We start from the raw sequence: 20,081 nt of genomic DNA on the forward strand, positions 1-20,081 counted from the left end.
TACTATTATACAATTATACCAAACTAGTTAATAAAGATTTCTCAAAAGAATGTCAGTGTTTTAATCGTAATCTTAACCTTAATTTGGGGGCAGTCGTGGGCTGGAGGTTAGGAAACTGGCCCTGTGACCGGAAGGTTGCCGGTTCGATCCCCAGACACCTAACCCCCAATTGATCCCTGGGCACTGTGGATAGGGCTGCCCGCCGCTCCGGGCAAGTGTGCTCACTACCCCCTAGTGTGTGTTCATTCACAAGTGTGTATGTGGTGTTTCACTTCACAGATGGGTTACATGCAGAGGTGGAATTTCGCCGTTTGTGGGATTAAAAAGTGTCACTTAATAAAAAACTTGTTTCTGGCACAAGTTCTTGTGTTGCAGCATGTATGAGACATTTTTTTTCATTTTTTTCCATTTTTTTTCCTCGCAAACATCTGAAAGATTAAGAACTTTTACCTATTGGCCATTTTGACTGGATATTAAATAAATGAGGGGTGGTATGTGTACAATGCATACCAAAAAACAATCACACATCACAAATTAAACAAAACAAAGTTTATTTATTTTTTTTAAATATCCTCTATAAAACAAAAAAGCTTGCATTTTTTGATATCACACATTCCTTGTTTTTTTTTTTCAGAACATAACATCAAAGTATAATTTGGCAACAGACAAAAACAAGGCAGAGGAGGAGAACTGCAGTTCTGGAAGGCCAGATTCCTGGGCAATTTGGCAAACTGTCCTCTTCAACAGATAATTGCCAGACTTATTCAGAGTGTTAGAGCAAGAAAAACACCAACCTGTGCTTTACTGCAACCCTCAGTCTATCAACCCTGCCATAACCAATTACAAAAACACAAGACAATTGGAGAAAGTAAATTCAACTGGAAATTTTAGAACCCCTTAACTTATAAAGAAAGAGTATTCTGCCCATTACTTTTAAAATCATTCCTCCCACAATAGTAGGAACTGCTTAGAAAGAAAGGGGAGGGTGAAGTTCTAAACAAGAAACTGCTCAAATCCGTCCCATCAAACCATATTTACAGAAAATATAACAATGTTCTCAGCTCCTTTTCATTCTACTCCTTTTAGGTTAATGCTACTTGGCATTGGCAGTGGCATTGACCTAAAGGTAGGTTACACTTAATGGAGAACACATCACAGGAAAAGATTATGACCAAAGTGTCATTGTGCTGGCCAAATCAAAATAACAACAACAATAATAATAATAATAATAATGTTTTTCTTAAAACCATGTTTTTCTTAAAACACCTGAATGCTGAACTGGGCCATTGACTACATAGTTTTACCCCATTTAGGGCCTGTGCTTCTGGTCCGTATTCAACCCTGACCTTAAAGGAATACACCAGCGTTTTTTACTTAATCCTAACCATATGAAACAGATGAATAATCATCAGACATGCATCTGTGCCATAAGGTTGATCATTTCTCTTTAGTTTTCCAGTCAGCTGGTTTTCGGTTCTTCCATCCATCAAAATTACTGTCCATAATAATCAACTATACTGCTGATGCTGCAGATGGAAATTTTAAAAATTGCTGGAAGTGCTACACCAAGTTTTATACAATTGTAAGGACAGATGACCATCAAAGAAATTTCTATGGCATTTTTAGATAATGTTACCAATACTTTCACACAAAAATGAATGTAAAACACAGCATTTAAAGGTCTACTGATCAGGTAGCGGAAACACCCTCCATGTGTTTCATTCCAAGTTGCTCTCTAACCTACCTCTGTTCAGAGGAAAAAGCTTAAAAAAAACTTACAAAAAGGACAAATTGAGTGTCCAAATGCATTAAGAACTCAACACGCTGATTTGTAGTGGAATGTTTAGGTAAACTCTGGGGCTGGTTCTATTTGGCAGTGATTAAGAAAGATAGTAAAAAGATGTGCACAATCTAAACAGCTGGATTCCTGCTCCATGTGCTCAGATAGTAGACTTTGGACCAACATTGTTACCTGAATCTGTGAGGTCACTCAGCTGCAAGCATGCGCATTTTGCACATGAATTGTGCATCACTTACTTTGGAAGACATTTTTCCTTTTTTTCTCAAGCATTTTTTATTTTTTATGTATTTATTTTTAACTCCTATTTTCTTTGTGCTGACACGTGTGCTGCAGCCTGCATGCCAAGCGCCCTTTCTAGAAGTTCGGAGAAAATCTGCATTCTTACAGCCTAGATCAATGGAAAAATTAGACAGCCCTATGGCCCTTGTGCACATTAAGTCTATTTTTCTACCAGAGAAGTCCAGATAAGATGGGACATTTAGATTGGGCAGAAGGCTATGCTTTTACACTATCTGAAAATAAACTAAATGTGTTTAACCAATGTGGATTTGAGAAGATTTATGGATTAATTCCCAGAATGGGAATTCCCACATAAAGCACTCTGAAACCAATGAAACAATGTTAAAGCACATACAATGGTGAGAAGGTGTTTTTTTTTTTAATTATAGTACCCCAGCTCAATGCTGAATGGTCCAAAAGAGAAGATTCATGGTTATTGGACCTTTATGCTTCTTTATACTAAGAACATGGTGGTCCAATGTGACTGGCAACAAGAACTTGTACCAACACCCTCTACCTGTGTTCAGTTTATAGTATGGAAGAGGATGGGTCAATCTAGAAATCTGCAAACTGTAATATAATAAAAAAATAGCCAAATTCATCTCATGTAATCCCATGTTAAAGAACCAAATGTACTCTGGAAAAGTTAATTTAGCTCTAACTTGTGCTGCATGAGCTCAGAATGAATGTGCATTTTTTCAGAGAGAACATTTTTAAAAAGGAATTTGCAACACAAGAGAGTTGTAACAAACAAAAGAATGAGCAGTTTCAGACATGCCTCTTACCAAGAGCACAACAAACAACACCAAGTCAAACTTCAGTGCAGTAAAGTGCAGGGCTATCATCATGGTTGTAATTATTATTATTATTAATAACATGATCAATTAAGGTAATAAACAAAGAAGCTATAACCACATCACTTTATTTAAGACGATTTATGTTTTAAGTGAAAGGAAGATTTTAAAAGAGGAGAATAAAGAGTATTCTCCTGATATGCAGTTTGTTCTTGGAATGTATGCTGGTTGCTGCACTTTGTCAAATACCTCTGGGGGGCACACCTGGACAGCATCCTAGTCCATTTATGAACATTGCACATACAGTCTCAGTTAACATGCAGAGGGTCATCTTTTCACAGGTGATCTATGGCAAAACAAGTCAGATAGACACACCTCTGTGCATCACATTTTGTTCTTTTTATAATTATACATTTATATATATTTACAATCCATTTTGTACACCTATGTATAGGAATAACAGCTTGTACATCTCAGCAACATTCTAAAAAGTGAGTTTCAGCTATAGGTGTCCACCATACATATGGAATTAGACATCAGGTTATGACATCAGCTGCATAAGTATGGGCTAATGACACTACTGAGAGACATGCTCAAAAGAATTCTGTGAAAAAATGTCGGTAAAATCCAAGATTCCTTGTCATTGTCATGTAGAACATAGAAAAAATGTCATTAATTGGTTAAAATACTAGAACGGTCCAAAAGAGTTGTACCATTTTAAATCTGCTTCAAAAAGGCTGAACTTGAGTTCACAGAACACACGACGCAAAACACATGTAAACAGTAAAAAGGCATACAAATAAAAATTTTAAAAAGCCAAGAAGTGTAGAAGACAACTGAACGCTGAAGCAAACAATTGCACACGCAGTTCGCTCTTTTGAGACAGGTTACGTAAACGTTGCAGAGGCAAAGGCTTAAATAAGAGAAAGCACAAAAATGCCTTTCTCACAAAAAAATGCAAATTTCCTCAGAAATCTTTGGAAGAATCTGACTGATTTATCATCAGGCAGTATTTCCCACTTCTTCACTGACCTCAGCTGGCCCACCTTTTTTTGTTCTCCAATGTTCCTTTATAACTTCAATGACTGGCCTTACTCGAGAGCTTTATATCTGTGTGACTGCATTGCACAATAATACAATAAATACATATAAATGAATGTGCAATCTTGTATGCTGGGAGCTATTATTTGCAGGAGGGTTTGTAGTTCTTCTCAAATCTCAAAATATAAATGAAAATGGCAAACGTGTAAATACTTGACCACAAAGATGGAGACATTTCACTTTTAAATTGATAAAAACTATCTAGATCTATATATAGAGAGATTAAATTAAACCACCAGCAAGTTCTTTAGGGATGACCTGCCTATGAGATTTGTGTGCATGTGTGCATGTGTCTAAGCATGTATCATGTGCTGGCATGCCACCATGTGGTCAATAGTTATCTAACATGCCGTCACTGAAGAGGTTCTGCACATCTAGCATGGCAGCCAGCTCCAGTACGCGTTTCTGTAAAAGGCTGTTCTCCACCATCTCCTGTTTAGGCAGCTGAGGGTACGATTCTGGAAAACTCTGTGCTTCCTGTATCAGAGATTAGAGACAAGGAACATAAATAAAACACTAATCAAGTTGAGCTTTTGTCTGAACAAAAATTGTTTACATCATTTGTAAATAGATACACTATTTAGAATATCTTTCTTTATGATTTGGGTCTAGGTAAAAGATCTAGGTTGAGTCTAGGTAAAATAAATTGTTGAGAAAATTCCAGTTAAACGTTTTATGCTATAAAAGCACGCTTTTGGATTTGTTAACATTGCAGCATGCAGCTAGGGTGATTTTAAATTTCAAACGACATATGGTCATTTGGTTACAAAATTACGCATTTTCAAATAGTAATTCTTACCTGGAAGAGCTTATGGAGTCGGAGAGTAGCACAACAGAACACAAATCGAACCATCAGCAGCCTCAAAAATTCATCCCCATAGAACTGCAGGAAGGCCTGGTCTAGGAGCCAACCACAATATAAAAAGACACTTCTATTAAACTGATTGAATGATTGACAGAACAATTCATTGATTATTTTATTTATTCATCCATTCATCCATTTAACTGTGTAAAGTTTACAAATCCATTCTAAAAACTAAAAATAAGGAAAAATCCTGTGCTTGTCAACTTTATCTCTATTGGCTACATCTGTACCATCCTATCAGTTACTGTAATCAAACATTTCAAAGTTTTTCCCTGTACTTAGAAAAGAACCCAGTTGCCTGAACACTTAAGAGGAACCACTGAGAAACTGCAGAATTTGTTGCAGAATTGATGGTAACATTAATTCAAAACAACCATTACACTAATAATTCCTGCATTCCTCTGATTACCGATGGCTCGAGAGCTAGTGAGCATCTGGCCAATGTCATGGGAAACTTTCCCCAAGAACTCCTGGGCCTTTTCCCACAATCCCTGGTGCATGCTGGTCAGCCCACAGATAGACAAGAAGCCCATGAGGGGGTTGTAGAGGAAGAGAGTGAAGAGACTCCCACGTTGGGACTGGTCTGCTATTAGAGATGGATAAAACCAAAGCACAAGAACAATTAAAAAGATTGCATGTAATATTTTACAGCCCAATTTAAATTATTAATTATTATACAATCTATATAAATTAATCACAAACAACTGCTGCTGCATCGGTTCTGCAGGAATCTATTTTTCACTAGTCATCAACTATTTTCAACTACATAACAGATCCTGGCAGACAGAAAAATCTCTCTGCTTGTTAACTGTGCAAGTAATCAAAGAAAGAAATACCATATGTAGCAGTAATAAAACACTGGGTGGTTAATCAACAGAGAAAAACCTTGCATGCTCTTCGGATAAACAGCAGGAGAAAGCAGGCACACCAGTGGCTGGCCAAACAGATTGGAGAAATTCTATAGAGAGGCAAGTAGAATATACTAATTAACTTTAAAAAATGAAATACTATTAAAACCATAACAATAAACTGCAGTGTTTGTTTTTGAAAATTTCCATTTTCAAAATAGGTGATATGTAAATAATTTGGATAAACTGTCTGTGTGTGAATGTACATAGTATGAACTGAATTCACCTTGTATGCTGTGCTGTTAGATGAGTCTACAATGATAAAGAGGGGTTTCCTGGTAAAGGGATACAGGTCTCCTGGGTGAAGGCTGACATACACAAACACACACACTATTAATGACTAAAAGAAATCTTCAAGAGGCACAGTTTATATGCAATATGCCAATGTGGATTCATGCACCAACACAGTAGTAATCTATTTATATGGGATTAAATATTAAATATCTGCCCTGAGCGAGTGACAGAGAGCACCACAGCTTAGAACTTCAGATTGAGCAGCATTCAACCTTCACCTAAAATATTAGCACTTACCAATCTGCTAATCCCCTCACGTCTTTTCCCTCTTATTGTTTTTTCTCCCTCTCGTTTCTCTTTCTCTTTCCTTTTCTCTTACACAGATATTTCTTCAGCCCACTCAACATGGCGTCTTCCCAAGACCGAGCTCTCCAGGCCCTGAGCTCACAGTTGGTCCGACTGGACCGGTAGACCCCCTCGGTGGTTGCACCAGCCTCGTCTCTTCGTACACTGGGAGACGCCATTCTCATGCCAGCCCCAGCTCTGGGAACGCCAGCGCCACAGACGGCCTTCCAGACCTTCACTGCCACCCCAGCCCGTCTTCACCTCCTGCAAACAATTCGCCGCCCTCAGTTCGCCGCCTACGCCTTCCCCTACGCCTCGGGCCCCGTTGCCCACCCCAGCACCTTGGTGCTCTACACAGGACTCGGTTTATGTTATCGGTAGCTCTATTGTCTGCCATGTTAAAGAGGTATAAACAGCCATGCTGCTGTCTCCTGTTTTCCAGGTGCTCGTGTTTTAGACATAGCCAAGCGTCTCTCCTCAGCCCTCCGCAGATGCAACGCCTTCGGGACCGTGGTTATCCATGTCGGGACCAACAACATCTCTGACCGATGCAGTGTAGGTCCTGTAGGAGCACTATGAAATGCTACTGGACACCACCAGGAAGAAGGCGGATGCCAGGATAGTCATCTCCGGCCCTCTTCACAGGAGGGGATCCAAGCACTTCAGCAGGCTCTTCGTGATGCAGTCCTGGCTCCGTGGCTGGTGCATCTTCAATGGCTTGGGCTACGTGGAAACTGGTCCTTGTTTTGGGAGCAGCCAGCACTCTACCAGAGGGATGGGCTTCACCCTAGTCATCTGGGATCCATCATCCTCTCATGGAACATCGAAGTTTCCGTAGTTTCAGGCCAATCCACTTTCCAGGAAACTGTTCATCTAGGAATGCTCAGACCTGACACCCATAATGTGGTGGTGCACCATCTTGCTGGAAAAACTCTGGGAACGTGCCAACTTCCAAAGTGGATTGGTCATCGTGGGCCAGTTGAATGGCCCCCAAGGTCTCCCGAACTGACCCCCTTAGATTTTTATCTTTGGGGTCATCTGAAGGCAATTGTCAATGCTGTGAAGATAAGAGATGTGCAGCACCTGAAACTATGGATACTGGAAGCCTGTGCTAGCATTTCTTCTGTGGTGTTCCTATCAGTATGTGAAGAGTGGGAGAAGAGGGTTGCATTGACTATCCAACACAATGGGCAGCACTTTGAACACATTTTATAAGTGGTCAGAAACTTGTAAATAACTCATGAAAGAGTAAAGTTACATTAAAACCACCAAAGTCCAACCATTGTTTTTCTTGTGAACTTCTAAATAAGTCTGATGTGTCATATGACCCTCTTCCCATTGAAAAAACTAAAGTTGGCCAACTTCTTTTTTAGTTGGCCAAAAAACTAAATGGCTGACTTCAAAATGGCCACCATGGTCACTACCCATCTTTTTTCCCCCTCCCATATACTAATGTGCCACAAACAGGAAGTTAATATCACCAACCATTCCCATTTTATTTGGGTGTATCCATATAAATGGCCCACCCTGAATAAATACAAATCCTTATGTAGCACACTGCCTTGAGACGCCACTTAGTTTCCTCCCAACTGAGACTGTGTCTGTTCCCTGAATAAAACAACGCATCATCAAATTTAAAAAAAGTTTGTTCTAGTAACCTGATTCATATCCGACCAGTTATACCAGTTTGCAATGACCGCACCTTTGGTCTAAAACTAGGACTAACTAAGGGAACTAAGATCCCTGACATCTAAAGCTATTATTGTAAATTAAATTATTACCCATCACAATTTTGATGCTCTGTGAATCACAGAAACATGGATTAGACCCGATGAATACTCCCATAGGCTACAGCTATTCACATAGCCCTCATTTAAGCGGCTGGGGTGGAGGTATAGCAACCATTCATACTAAAACTTTAGGCGCGAGCCAGAAAGTAGCATATACATTCTCTTCTTTTGAAGTTATTTTACTTAATGTACTTGATCAAGGAACAAATAAAAACATTTTTTTCATTACAATTTACAGGCCGACCGGGCCGTATTCTCAGTTCTTACAGGAATTCTCTGAGTTTCTATCAAGCTTAATAACATTTTCAAGTAAAATAATAATTGTCTGAGATTTTAATATCCATATTGACAATTCTCACAATGCACTAAGTAAGGCATTTATATATATCATAGACTCCACAGGTTTCACCCAAATTATAAAAAGGCCCACACACTACCACAACCACACTCTACACATAATACTGAACTTGGGTGTAGACATAGATAACTTAGCCATTCTCCCCTAGAGTACAGCAGTCTCAGATCTCATACGAAATTCAGTTTAGTGGTAATGTGCGTTCATCACCATGTTATCAGGTTAAGAGGACTATAATTTCCTTCACAGCTGGCAGCTTTATCAGAAACCTTCCACAATTATCAGCTTCTGCCAGCTGTCCATCTACCCCTACTGAGTTAGATATTTTGACCTAGTGCCTAGAGGATAGTTTTCGATCTTCTCTAGATAATGTGGCTCCATTAAAAAATAAAATAGTATGGCAGAAAAAACTCGCCCCTTGTTTTAAAGCTCGGGTATGATCATAACAGACCACCAGACAACTAGAGCGAAAATGGTGTTTGACTAAATTAGAAGTGTTCTAGTCTGCCTGGAAGGAGTGCCTCATAGACTATAGAAGAGCTCTTACTGCAGCACGATCAGCATATCGCTCCTCTCTCAGAGAAAACAATAAGAATAATCCTAGATTACTATTTAGCATAATTTTTCAAATAACAAAGAATAAAACAGTTACTGTACCCCAGATGCCATTAGCCTATAGCAGCAATGATTTTATGAATTTTAGTGAAAAAATAGAAAACATTAGGCAGAAAATTCTGAACGCACAGTTAAACTCTACAAACCTGCTGCCTTATAATGCTAGTCTAGATCCTGAGAATATTATAATCACTGCAGAGAGGCTGGAATCATTTACATTACTTCAAGAAAATGAACTAGTTAAAATGGTCTTTTCCTCAAAATCATCTTTTAGATCTGATTCCTACAGGTTTACTCAAAGAAATTTTACCAGAAATAACCAAGCCTATTCTGACAATAATAAACTCCTCTCTTAGTCTTGGATATATCCCAAAAACTTTTAAACTTGCAGTAATTAGACCACTGATTAAGAATGCTAACCTCGATCCCTGCGATTTATCAAATTACACACCTATCTCGAATCTCCCCCTTTTATCTAAGATCTTAGATGAAATTGTTTTGCTCCTGCTTTTTCCATTTGAAAAATTTCAGTCTGGTTTTAGGCCGCATCACAGTACAGAAACGGCACTAGTAAATGATCTTTTATTATTCTCTGACAAAGGAAATGTGTCTCTGCTAGTTCTTCTTGATCTTAGTGCAGCACTTGACACAACAGACCATGCTATCTTACTAGATAGATTGGAAAACCTTGCAGGGATAAGAGGAATAGCTCTTTCCTGGTTCAGGTCCTACCTCACTGATCGTTATCAGTTCGTTAATGTAAAGGGCGAATCATATGTCCTTGCAAAAGTAAAGTATGGTGTTCCACAAGGCTCTGTTTTAGGGCCTATATTATTCACATGCATGATCTCTACAGGATGCAGAAAAACTAGTTCATGCTTTTATTACTTCAAGGCTAGATTACTCTAATGCCCTGCTGTCTGGCTGTCCCAGCAAAAGCCTCAACAAGTTTCAGCTAGTTCAGAATGCTGCAGCCAGAGTCCTCACAAGAACCAGAAAATTTTATCATATTAGCCCAGTTTTCTCAACCCTACACTGGTTACCAGTTAAATTTCGCACTGATTATAAAATTCCATTCTTCACCTATAAAGCTCTAAACGGACTCGCCCCTCAGTACCTGAGTGAACTTCTCTCCTACCATCACGCCTACTTAGATCACAAGGTGCTGCTCACTACTCGTACCTCGAATTAATAAAGTTACATCAGTGGGGGGGAGAGCTTTTTCATACAAAGCCCCCCAGCTCTGGAATAATCTCCCTGTTAATGGTCGGGACTCAGACACAGCCTTAGTATTTAAGTCTAGGCTAAAAAATTACTTGTATAGTCAAGCCTTAGGTAATTAGTCTTCCCTGTCAGATCTAGACCTGCCGGAGTCTCTGCTGCTCTGTTATACTATAATCTGTGGTTAGCCACTCTTTACAGAACTGACTCTGTGTTTTCTTCCTTTCTTCGCCAAGTTGAACATCTGCCCGTCCTGTGCATCTGATGCTGTTGGCCCTTCTGCCCTGATCGGGTGCCACTGCTCACCAGCCATCATCAGCTTGACCACCGCTGTTGCTGCTGCTGCTGCATAATCATAAACTAATCAAATTAGCCACTGCTATCCTCCCCCCCCCCCCCCACTTTGTTCTATAATACTTCAAAGTAACAATGTTTGCTATCCGGTGTTGACCAGAGGAGGATGGGTTCCCCTTCTGAGTCTTGGTTCCTCTCAAGGTTTCTTCCTCTTTTAGGGAGTTTTTCCTTGCTACTGTTGCCACTGGCGACGCTCATGGGGACTCGGACCCTGATTTTTCTTTTCTTTCTTTCTGTAATACTGATTGTTCTGTAAAGCTGCTTTGTGACAACACCTGTTGTAAAAAGTGCTATATAAATAAATGTTCCTTGCTTGCTTGCTTGCTATTATACCTTTTGCAAGATGGCACAAACTGTTAAGTTTAGACTGAAATCCTCTGGAACAATGGAAAACATAAGCTTCAGTGACTCCTTTCAGATGCCTAGAATCTAGAAAAAGGCTGCAAAGATACATTTGCTCATTGTTGATCAGGAACAATAAAAGGTTTAATCATTTTGACCTCTTCCTCCACAATCACTTGGCTACAGATTGTCATAACATTTATCATCATATGTAATGGTCATTTGCAAATATTATTATTTTTTATTTACTGATTTTTAAGAATTTAAGGAGCAAAAAATGTTAGAGTGGAGTAAAATGTTGTCCTCATGTTAGAGGTTTATTACAACACAAAACAAGCCTCTAAATATAATTTTTTATCTGTGGGATTATTGGAAATATCAATAAATGTGCTAGGGAAAACTCTTTCATTGTTTACACATTATGACAAACTTTCATTTAAATTTTGTAATCCAGTTTATAATGCCCAAGGTTGGTCTTTACCAATGCATCTCTTTCTGTGCCTGGTTTCTCTTCTGCACCGTCTCACCATTTACCACATCACGATTAGTATTGGTCAGAACTCCTCCAAAGTCATAAGGTCCTGGAGCAAATAACAGCATACATGAAGTTAACCAAGCAAGAAGCACTGTTTATCCTTAACAGCTATGTGACCATTTGATAGAGAACTTTTTAATTAATTAAAAAAAATATTTACTATTAATGAATAAATTAATGAATTAATGTCACATCATTTCAGCAGCCTACCTAGCTTTTCCTGTGCAATACAGGAAAAAAAACAGATGAAAGGAATGTGATTTTATAGAACACGCTACAAAGGCTAAAAGGGACATACCTTCATATTCTGAGCGTCCAGTGGGAAAGACCCCTGTAGCCGAGAGATACACCAGCAGCACACTATTGGCTGGTAGCTCCTGTTATTTCAACAAAAAACAAACTCTCTGTCTTTGAGCTTTCAAGCATGGTGCCAGACAGGACACTAAGTACAGTAAGGTTTGAAAACTTGAAGAAGAATTCTCCACAGAGCTCAAGGTCAAAATGTTGAAAATGTTCATAACTGGTTTTATAATAATGTTGATATAATTATAATAATTCCAGACTTTACAAAAATTCAAACCAATATCTTTTATACTTTATATGTCTGATCCAAATAAAAGCAGTATTATATGAGGAAGACCCATGTAACTATTTAAAACAAAAAGATGACAAATTTGTTCAGTTGTTACTGTGTTAAATCACACATGCCTAAAATATAAAGAGGCATTACTTATTCTGTCAAACCACCATGTAAACAATATTTCAAATAATGATGAACTATTCAATTCACTTCATTTTGTTGATATTTTGTGAAAACACAATGAATCAGCCATCTTACAAATAAGCCCAGTCTTTGGAACATAGTTGCATGCATAGCATAAGCCTTACCATCTTTTTCACAAATTTCATTTAATATGATTTTTCAGTGCTGCATTGCTATCGTTACATAATAATATATAAAATTCCTCACTGGGACATTCAAATAATATTTGTTGAAAATGTGTTTAAATATAAAAACTGTTAAAATACCCAATTCCTAGAAAATATAGAAAATAGAAAATATAGATTTTTTGTGTCTATGAACATGGCAAAAGACCAATATACACTATATTTCCAAAAGTATTTGCTCACCCATCCAAATCATCGAATTCAGGTATTCCAATCACTTGACTAGTGAATATAAAACCAGGTGTATAAAACCAAGCCCCTAGGCATGCAGCCTGCTTTTACACACATTTGTGAAAGAATGGGTCACTCTCAGGAGCTCAGTGAATTTCCACGTGGTACCATGATAGGACACCACCTGTGCAACAAGTCCAGTTGTGAAATTTCCTCACTACTAAATATTCCACAGTAAACTGTCAGTGGTATTATAAAAAAGTGGAAGCGATTGGGAAAGACAGCAATTCAGCTATAAAACGGTAGGCCACGTAAAATGACAGAGCGGGGTCAGGGGATGCTGAGGTGCATAGTGTGTAGAGGTCACCGACTTTCTGCAGAGTCAATTGCTACAGACCTCCAAACTTCATATGGCTTTCAGATTAGCTCAAGAACAGCATAGAGAGCTTCATGGAATGGCTTTCCATGGGCGAGCAGCTGCATCCAAGCCTTACATCACCAAGCGCAATGCAAATACTGGACTCCAGAGCAGTGGAGACGTGTTCTCTGGAGTGACGAATCACGCTTCTCCGTCTGGCAATCCGATGGATGAGTCTGGGTTTGGCAGTTGCCAGGAGAACGGTACTTGTCTGATGGCATTGTGTCAAGTGTAAAGTTTGGTGTGGGGCTGTTTTTCAGGAGAAGGCTTGGCCCCTTAATTCCAGTGAAAGGAACTCTTAATGCTTCAGCACCAAGGGATTTTGGACAATTTCATGCTCCCAACTTTGTGGGAACAGTTTGGGGATGGTCCCTTCATGTTCCAACATGACTGCGCAAGAGTGCACAAAGCAAGGTCCATAAAGACATGGATGAATGAGTTTGGTGTGGAAGAACTTCACTGGCATGCAGAGTCCTGACCTCAACCCACTAGAACACCTATGGGATGAATTAGAGTGGAGACTGCGAGTCAGGCCTTCCCATACAACATCAGTGCCTGACCTCACAAATGCGCTTCTTGAAGAATGGTCAAAAATTCCCATAAACACACTCCTAACCCTTGTATAAAGCCTTCCCAGAAGAGTTGAAGCTGTTATAGCTGCAAAGGGTAGGCAGACATATTAAACCCTATGGACTAAGAATGGGATGCCACTCATGTTCATATACGTGTAAAGGCAGACAAGCGAATACTTTTGGCAATGTAGTGCATGTCTACCACTGCACTATGGACAGCTCTAGCAGGACAGAGCCCAACATATAACATCATCCATGTTTCACCCCTCCAAGGTCTGGTAGAATGTAGTACACTAACCTTCACAATCCAAACATTTTCACTAAGTAGTGAAATCCAACGTTAAGCCATGTATGTCAACTGTACTGCTATGCTGCTTACAGATAAATAACAGCACAAAATAAATAAGAATATTGTTCTTATGACAATACCACAAAAAGCTTAGCAAAATGGGCCTAATTTACAATGAATATCCCAGTTATGTACCAAACACTTCAAAGAAGACAAAGCAAATCTTTACACCAAATTAAAGACAAATTAGTTACATCAAGCACAATCCAGTAATGACAGAAAGCAAAAAGCTCTATGTAGATTATTTTTCCTTTAAAAAATAAATAAGTAAAAAAAATAAAATAAAGAGGCAGCGCTGTCATAGGTCATGTAAGGAGTGTGTGTAAATATGCAGCACGAAGTTAACACAGAAAGAAAAGAAATATGGTAGGTACATATGCATGGGACTACTCTCTGCTTTTCCCACTTGTGTGGGGATACTATTCTCCAACAGAGAGAAACTAGTAACACAGTAACACCTCTCTAGCATGCCATGCTGGTCCGAACATGTGCCAATGCAAATGAGCAAGCAGTCAAGGCAATTGGCCCAAAATTAGAACACAGTTACATTCTACAGTAGCGTCACCAGATAGCTCTTAGATTAGGGCTGGGATATGGGACAATACATTTTTCCCTATACCACTGAATAATTAATTGCAGTAAAGCAAGCAAAGTATAAAATAAAAATTTACATTTTGAGTATGTGGCACCCTTACCAAGCCTTTATATTTAATTTGCAAAACCTGGATTGTCTTTTTTCTTTTTTTTTATCTCCTCCTGGCTGAGAGATTATCCTCATAGCTTGTTTGATAGCTCCTAACTGTACCACTGTTATATGCTGTTGTGAGTGAATGGCTAGTAGTGATGTGAATCTTTGAGATGACAGTGAATCAGTTATGTTCACGGCTGATTGGCTTGCAATTAGATTCAAAAGCGATTTCTGTAAATTAAGAACAATTCGACTTAATACACTAAACAACAATTCAGTGTGATATGATTCAGCAAATTTAGATTTTCAAGTTTTTTGAGAAATATTGTAAATAAAATAGATGGAGTGACGCATGTGAGCAAAGTGTGCTTGTCACAGCCTGATAAAATGAACTCAACGCAAAAAAAGATAGCTGTTGCAGGAGTCATTTATTTAATGAGTTATATTATTGCCCAGGTAGTGTTCTACAAATCTCTTTCTCAGTTTCATCTGTCCATGATTAGCTTGTGAAATTGCTGCCTGAGTCACATACATTAATCATTTTTCTTTTAAGTTCAGTGTTTTATTATTCTGTTAATAAATTGTGATTTATTAAAACTTTTAAATAGATTTTTGACCAAAGTAAACAGTATTTTTATTGCTGCCATTTCATATATTTTATATGCTTCTATGTTTTTTTCTGTTCTTTTGGGTTGCATCAGAAGGAGTAAATAAATATAAATGATTCATTAAGAAAACAAATGAAACGTTACAACGCTAATGGCTAGCCTACCTGTCTAGCAGAGTGAAAGACACACAACTCCGTCTAGTGTACCTACGTAGTAATTGTTTAAGCTTTTGCTGCTAATGCGAGATTGAGAAAAAGAATGACAATTATTTTATCACATATACCTATACCTATACAAACGTGTATCATCAATATCAAAAAACCTGTTTGATTTTATTGGTGCAATTTTATTACTCAAGCTTGATGTTTGACTGATGGTGTTGACTTGATGGTAGAACATATGATTAATTTCAGATTAGAAAGACACTGAGGTTATGTGTGAAGGCCCAACCTTGAAGGAAGCAGACAGGAAGGTGTAGAGCTGGCTGAAGGTGGGTTTATACAGTAGGTACTTGTGAGGGTTCTCCCTTTTGGCTGGCTTTTCACTGGGCTCCTGCAAAATGAGAGAAAAACAAAAGCCTAAGAGAGCGAAAAAGGGCAAAATTTATGCCTAGAAAAAGGAGGAAAAATAAACACTCAACAGTGAGAGAGACAGGGAGGGTGTAAGAGTCTTCTCTTACAAGTGTCCCTGGTTTGGTGGTAATTTGTGTGGCCAGGTTCAAAGGTTCCCTCTCGAGGGCCTGGAGCATGCGGAACATATCGATGGTCAACTCACTGAACTTTACCTGAATAAAGAGACACAAAAAGGGTTAATTTTCATGGAGGGTTCAAAGAGGGTTAATTTTAATTTTCATATATATATATATATATATATATATATATATATATATGAAAATAAAGGCCACTTTATTAGGTACACCTTCCTAGTAAAAGGTTGGAACCCCTTTTGCCCTCAGAACTGCTTAATTCTTTGTGGCATACTTTCAACAAAATGTTGGAAACATTCCTTAGAGATTTTGGTTGATTATTTGAGTTACTGTTGCCTTTCTATCATCTCGAACAAGTCTGCCCATTCTCATCTGACCTCTCACATCAACAAGGCATTTTCGTCCACACAACTGCCGCTCACTGGATATTTTCTTTTTTTTCTGACCCTTCTCTGTAGACCCTAGAGATGGTTGCGTGTGAAAATCCCAGTTGATCAGCAGTTTCTGAAATACTCAGACCAGCCCGTCTGGCACCAACAACCATGCCACGTTCAAAGGCACTTAAATCACCTTTCTTCCCCCATTCTGATGCTTGGTTTGCACTTCAGCAAATTGTCTTGACCACCTCGACAGTTAACAAGCAACTGAACTGTACCAATAAAGTGTCAATAAAGTGGCCAGTGAGTGTATATGTAATGTTGCATTATACAGATGCCTCACATGTTTTAGAGGATTTACCTCACTTTAATCTTTTGTACTAAAACTATTACAGCTGTTAAATTTGCTTTACCATGCACATGGACCATTATTATTATTATTATTACTACTACTATTATTTAATTTTTTCATTAGATCATTAGATGTTATTTAACTACAATGCAAACTGACTAAACTGGCCTTAATTTTTAGTGTAGAATCTGAAATTAAGTGCATTTCAGAGTAATACATTTTTGAAGAAGGCAACAATAAGGAGAAGGAAAGTTTTTCCCTGGTAGGGGGAACATCTTGTCAGGGTATTAGTGCAAGACTCCCCTTTAAAAGATTTTTATTTTTGTACTACAAATATAATATTGGGTGCTGCTCAACTCTTATTTCCACTAACTTGTTTATCTGAATGTGCATTTTAAACTTACGGATACATATGAATACAATTCAGTTTTACAGTAAAAGGACTTTCATGTCATTTTTACAATAATATTTTTGAATGTATGGCTTTCCACAGATTACTTTGCTATTTTGTGTGCCCAGAATGTCCTGATCTATGTGAAATACCTGATTGTTGCAATTGCCCACTATTAGGGCATCAGCCAGGGTGAGCTGACCAACCACCATGCCCGGTTCTAATTGGGGCACACCCCCCTCATGCAGCCGATTGGACTTAACCAGTACTGTGTTGTCATCATTCAGGATCAAAACTGGATCTGCCTAAGAAACCAAACAAGTAGGGGACAAAAAAACCCTAATTCATATGTGATATGTTGATAAGTGCCCTTAATCTGTTTAAAACTAGGACAATCTTTTAAGATAAAACTCATCATCCTCACCTCAACAAAAGCAGCAACTTCTTGCAACACCAGATTCCACTCTAATTGATCTTCCGTGTTGAAGCGCTGGGTGTAGTCCTCAATCTCTTCAGACAGCTCCTGCGCAAAAGAACAATGGCATAGACCCCATAGTATTTTATAGGCATTCATGTAGTATACTGTAGAGCAGAACTGTGTCTCTCAACCTCACTGGTTTCATAGAATGCACTTTTTTTTCAAATTATTTTTATATTTTCATTTATCAATGCTCTCTATCAATACTCAATACTACAGCATGCAATAAGCAAATGTCATACAATCATTGGGCATCCCTGCAGTGTTTGACCAATCTTAATTGTTCCTACAGACTACAAAAGTAAAAAAGACTACCATTCCTTCTGTTAAACAGGTAAAGGTTTTATTTTTCACCATTTTCCTAGCAAACTGTGCAAAGAGGCTATTGAAAAAGACACTGAAAAATAATGTATATTTAGTAGTAACATTTACTAATGTTGTTGTTATTAATATTATTATCATTATCTTAATCTTTGTAAATACACCTGCTGATGATTTCAAGAACATTGTTAATGATGTTTTCAGAAGCATCAGAAGTGCTTACAGAGATACTACTAGAACTAACAGAAAAAAGATTTTAGGTCCTTGACAATAGGTGTGGGAGAAAACATAGGATGAGAGGTTTAAATAACAATAAAATTACAGATTGGAAAAATCATGGTTGTAGTACACCGTCACCTTTAATTTTGCCACAAATGTAATCTAATTTATCTAAACATAAAGAATAGAATTGTTAACATATCACATAAAATATACTGTCTAATGTTGTGGTGTCTGAAGTAATAGCTTAGCTTCATAGTACAAGTGTGGAAACAGTGTTTTTCTTAAGACTTGTTTTTTTAAATATCTGAAACCTAACACAATGATCTCAGAATATCCTAAAATGTACACCATACAACAGGCGCACTTTTTGTAAGGCATCATATCTGCCAGTAGCAGTGCAGGAATAAAATAAATCAAAACACGAACAAAGAAGGTTTATACCATCACTGAGAGTTGTTATCACAGGTTTGTTAGGTAACAGTCACCAGGCACAGACTTGTTCAGCACCTTAGCCAACATTTGTTGTTTTAAAATTAAAATTAATTTAGACTTGCACAGAGTCAAAAACGTACCTTAACCAGAACTTTAACCAGGTCCATCTTGTTGAGCAGCAAACAAACCACAATAAAGCGAGCATAGTACCTCAGCTTCTTCACTACCAGTTCAGGCCTGAAGGAGAGCACAGTGAAAAAGATAAGAGAAAAGAGAAGAATAATAAGAAAAAGGGATCACAAACAAGGAAAGCAAGGGAAACAAGAAAAAACAAATCGTAAATGTATCTGAAAGTTACTTTTTATCAAATAATAGGAGCTTCAATATGACATTTTTTTCTGCATCACACCTGTCTTCCTTGTTGACCTGGTAGTAATATGAACGCTGACGAATGGCTGAGTAGAAGGAAAATGCTTCATTTAAGTAGCTGGTTTCCGAGGTACGGAGGCTAGGGAAAGGGAGAAAAATGTATTAGTACATGCTAATCCCAAAGACACAAGTTAGGGTAAAGGCATTTTGGTAAAAGCCGGCTTACTAGTAATGGTAGTAGAGCTGGCCAATTTTGGATGCCACCTCTCCAATCTGCCACCTCTTGAGACCGTATCGGGTGTCCAGCACCTGTCTGTTCTCCCAATTAGCGCACACATACATACATAGATCAGCCTCTGAGGATGCATCTATTAAAAGTACTGCCTTGAAGTGCAGAATTATGCCTCACAGCTGGGACTTATGTTATTTTTTCAATGTTATTTTGTTTTGTTATTTTTTATTATTTCATGATTGGTGGGAGCATGTCATGAGAAAACCTTGTAGTCCTTAAATGAAAATAAAACTTCTTAATATTAATACAACAAGATTTTATCCCAAGTAATTTTGGAGCATTTCTACTGGTCAATTTTAAATGAAACATTAATATAATGGAAAAGCACCTGGTGTTCTTAAATGTTTAAATTACAAATTTAAAAAAAGGTTTTCTTATGGCAGCAACAATTCATTTCCATTTTATATTTATGTGTACTCTCAACACTGACCTGTGCTGTTGCTGAAACTTCCACAACTTTGTGTACACATCAAAGGTACGGCCAAAATAAGACTGCCACTGCTTGTGTCCATACTGAGGAAGATCTCTATAATGAGAAAAAGAGCAAGATGAAATATATCTGGATAAGAGTAATTATTTGTTTACCACCAAATTCTTATAATCAATAATTAGTTATTATAACTAAATTATAACTAAATTACTATTATAAATGACTAAATATTTTTTGTCATAAAATGTCACCAATGTTAACTAAACCGAACTGAGAAAGAGAGCAGTTTATTTTTTGTATTTTCTTTCTTTGACAACATTATTTGCTAGTGCTGGTTTCTTTGCTTTCATGTCTTTCTTTTACACAGCTTGTACCTAGTGCCTCCTCCCCTTTACCTTATTAAAACTAGTGGCATGGA

The 20,081-nt window shown here is 37.9% G+C and overlaps 1 protein-coding gene across 6 annotated transcripts in view; it reads right to left on the bottom strand.

Annotated features, from left to right (window-relative positions):
- Positions 1-589: 589 nt before the first annotated feature.
- Positions 590-20,081, bottom strand: part of scai (suppressor of cancer cell invasion) — a 76,122-nt gene continuing 56,630 nt past the window's right edge. For 3 of the 6 annotated variants that reach the window (XM_017721137.2, XM_017721140.2, XM_017721141.2), the window contains 15 exons: positions 19,664-19,759; positions 19,168-19,254; positions 18,982-19,080; positions 18,713-18,809; positions 17,544-17,642; positions 17,272-17,424; positions 15,934-16,077; positions 15,744-15,845; positions 11,838-11,916; positions 11,486-11,585; positions 5,975-6,056; positions 5,726-5,798; positions 5,250-5,426; positions 4,775-4,875; positions 590-4,452 (listed from right to left, as the gene is read on the bottom strand). In XM_017721137.2, the coding sequence (XP_017576626.1) occupies positions 4,306-4,452; positions 4,775-4,875; positions 5,250-5,426; positions 5,726-5,798; positions 5,975-6,056; positions 11,486-11,585; positions 11,838-11,916; positions 15,744-15,845; positions 15,934-16,077; positions 17,272-17,424; positions 17,544-17,642; positions 18,713-18,809; positions 18,982-19,080; positions 19,168-19,254; positions 19,664-19,759 (1,636 nt within the window). In that variant the 3' untranslated portion in view covers positions 590-4,305. The remainder of the gene's footprint in view (positions 4,453-4,774; positions 4,876-5,249; positions 5,427-5,725; positions 5,799-5,974; positions 6,057-11,485; positions 11,586-11,837; positions 11,917-15,743; positions 15,846-15,933; positions 16,078-17,271; positions 17,425-17,543; positions 17,643-18,712; positions 18,810-18,981; positions 19,081-19,167; positions 19,255-19,663; positions 19,760-20,081) is intronic. The other 3 variants (XM_017721139.2, XM_017721143.2, XM_017721142.2) reach the window with 3 other exon arrangements.

This window comes from Pygocentrus nattereri, chromosome 23 (genome assembly GCF_015220715.1).
Source record: "Pygocentrus nattereri isolate fPygNat1 chromosome 23, fPygNat1.pri, whole genome shotgun sequence".
NCBI lineage: Eukaryota > Metazoa > Chordata > Actinopteri > Characiformes > Serrasalmidae > Pygocentrus > Pygocentrus nattereri.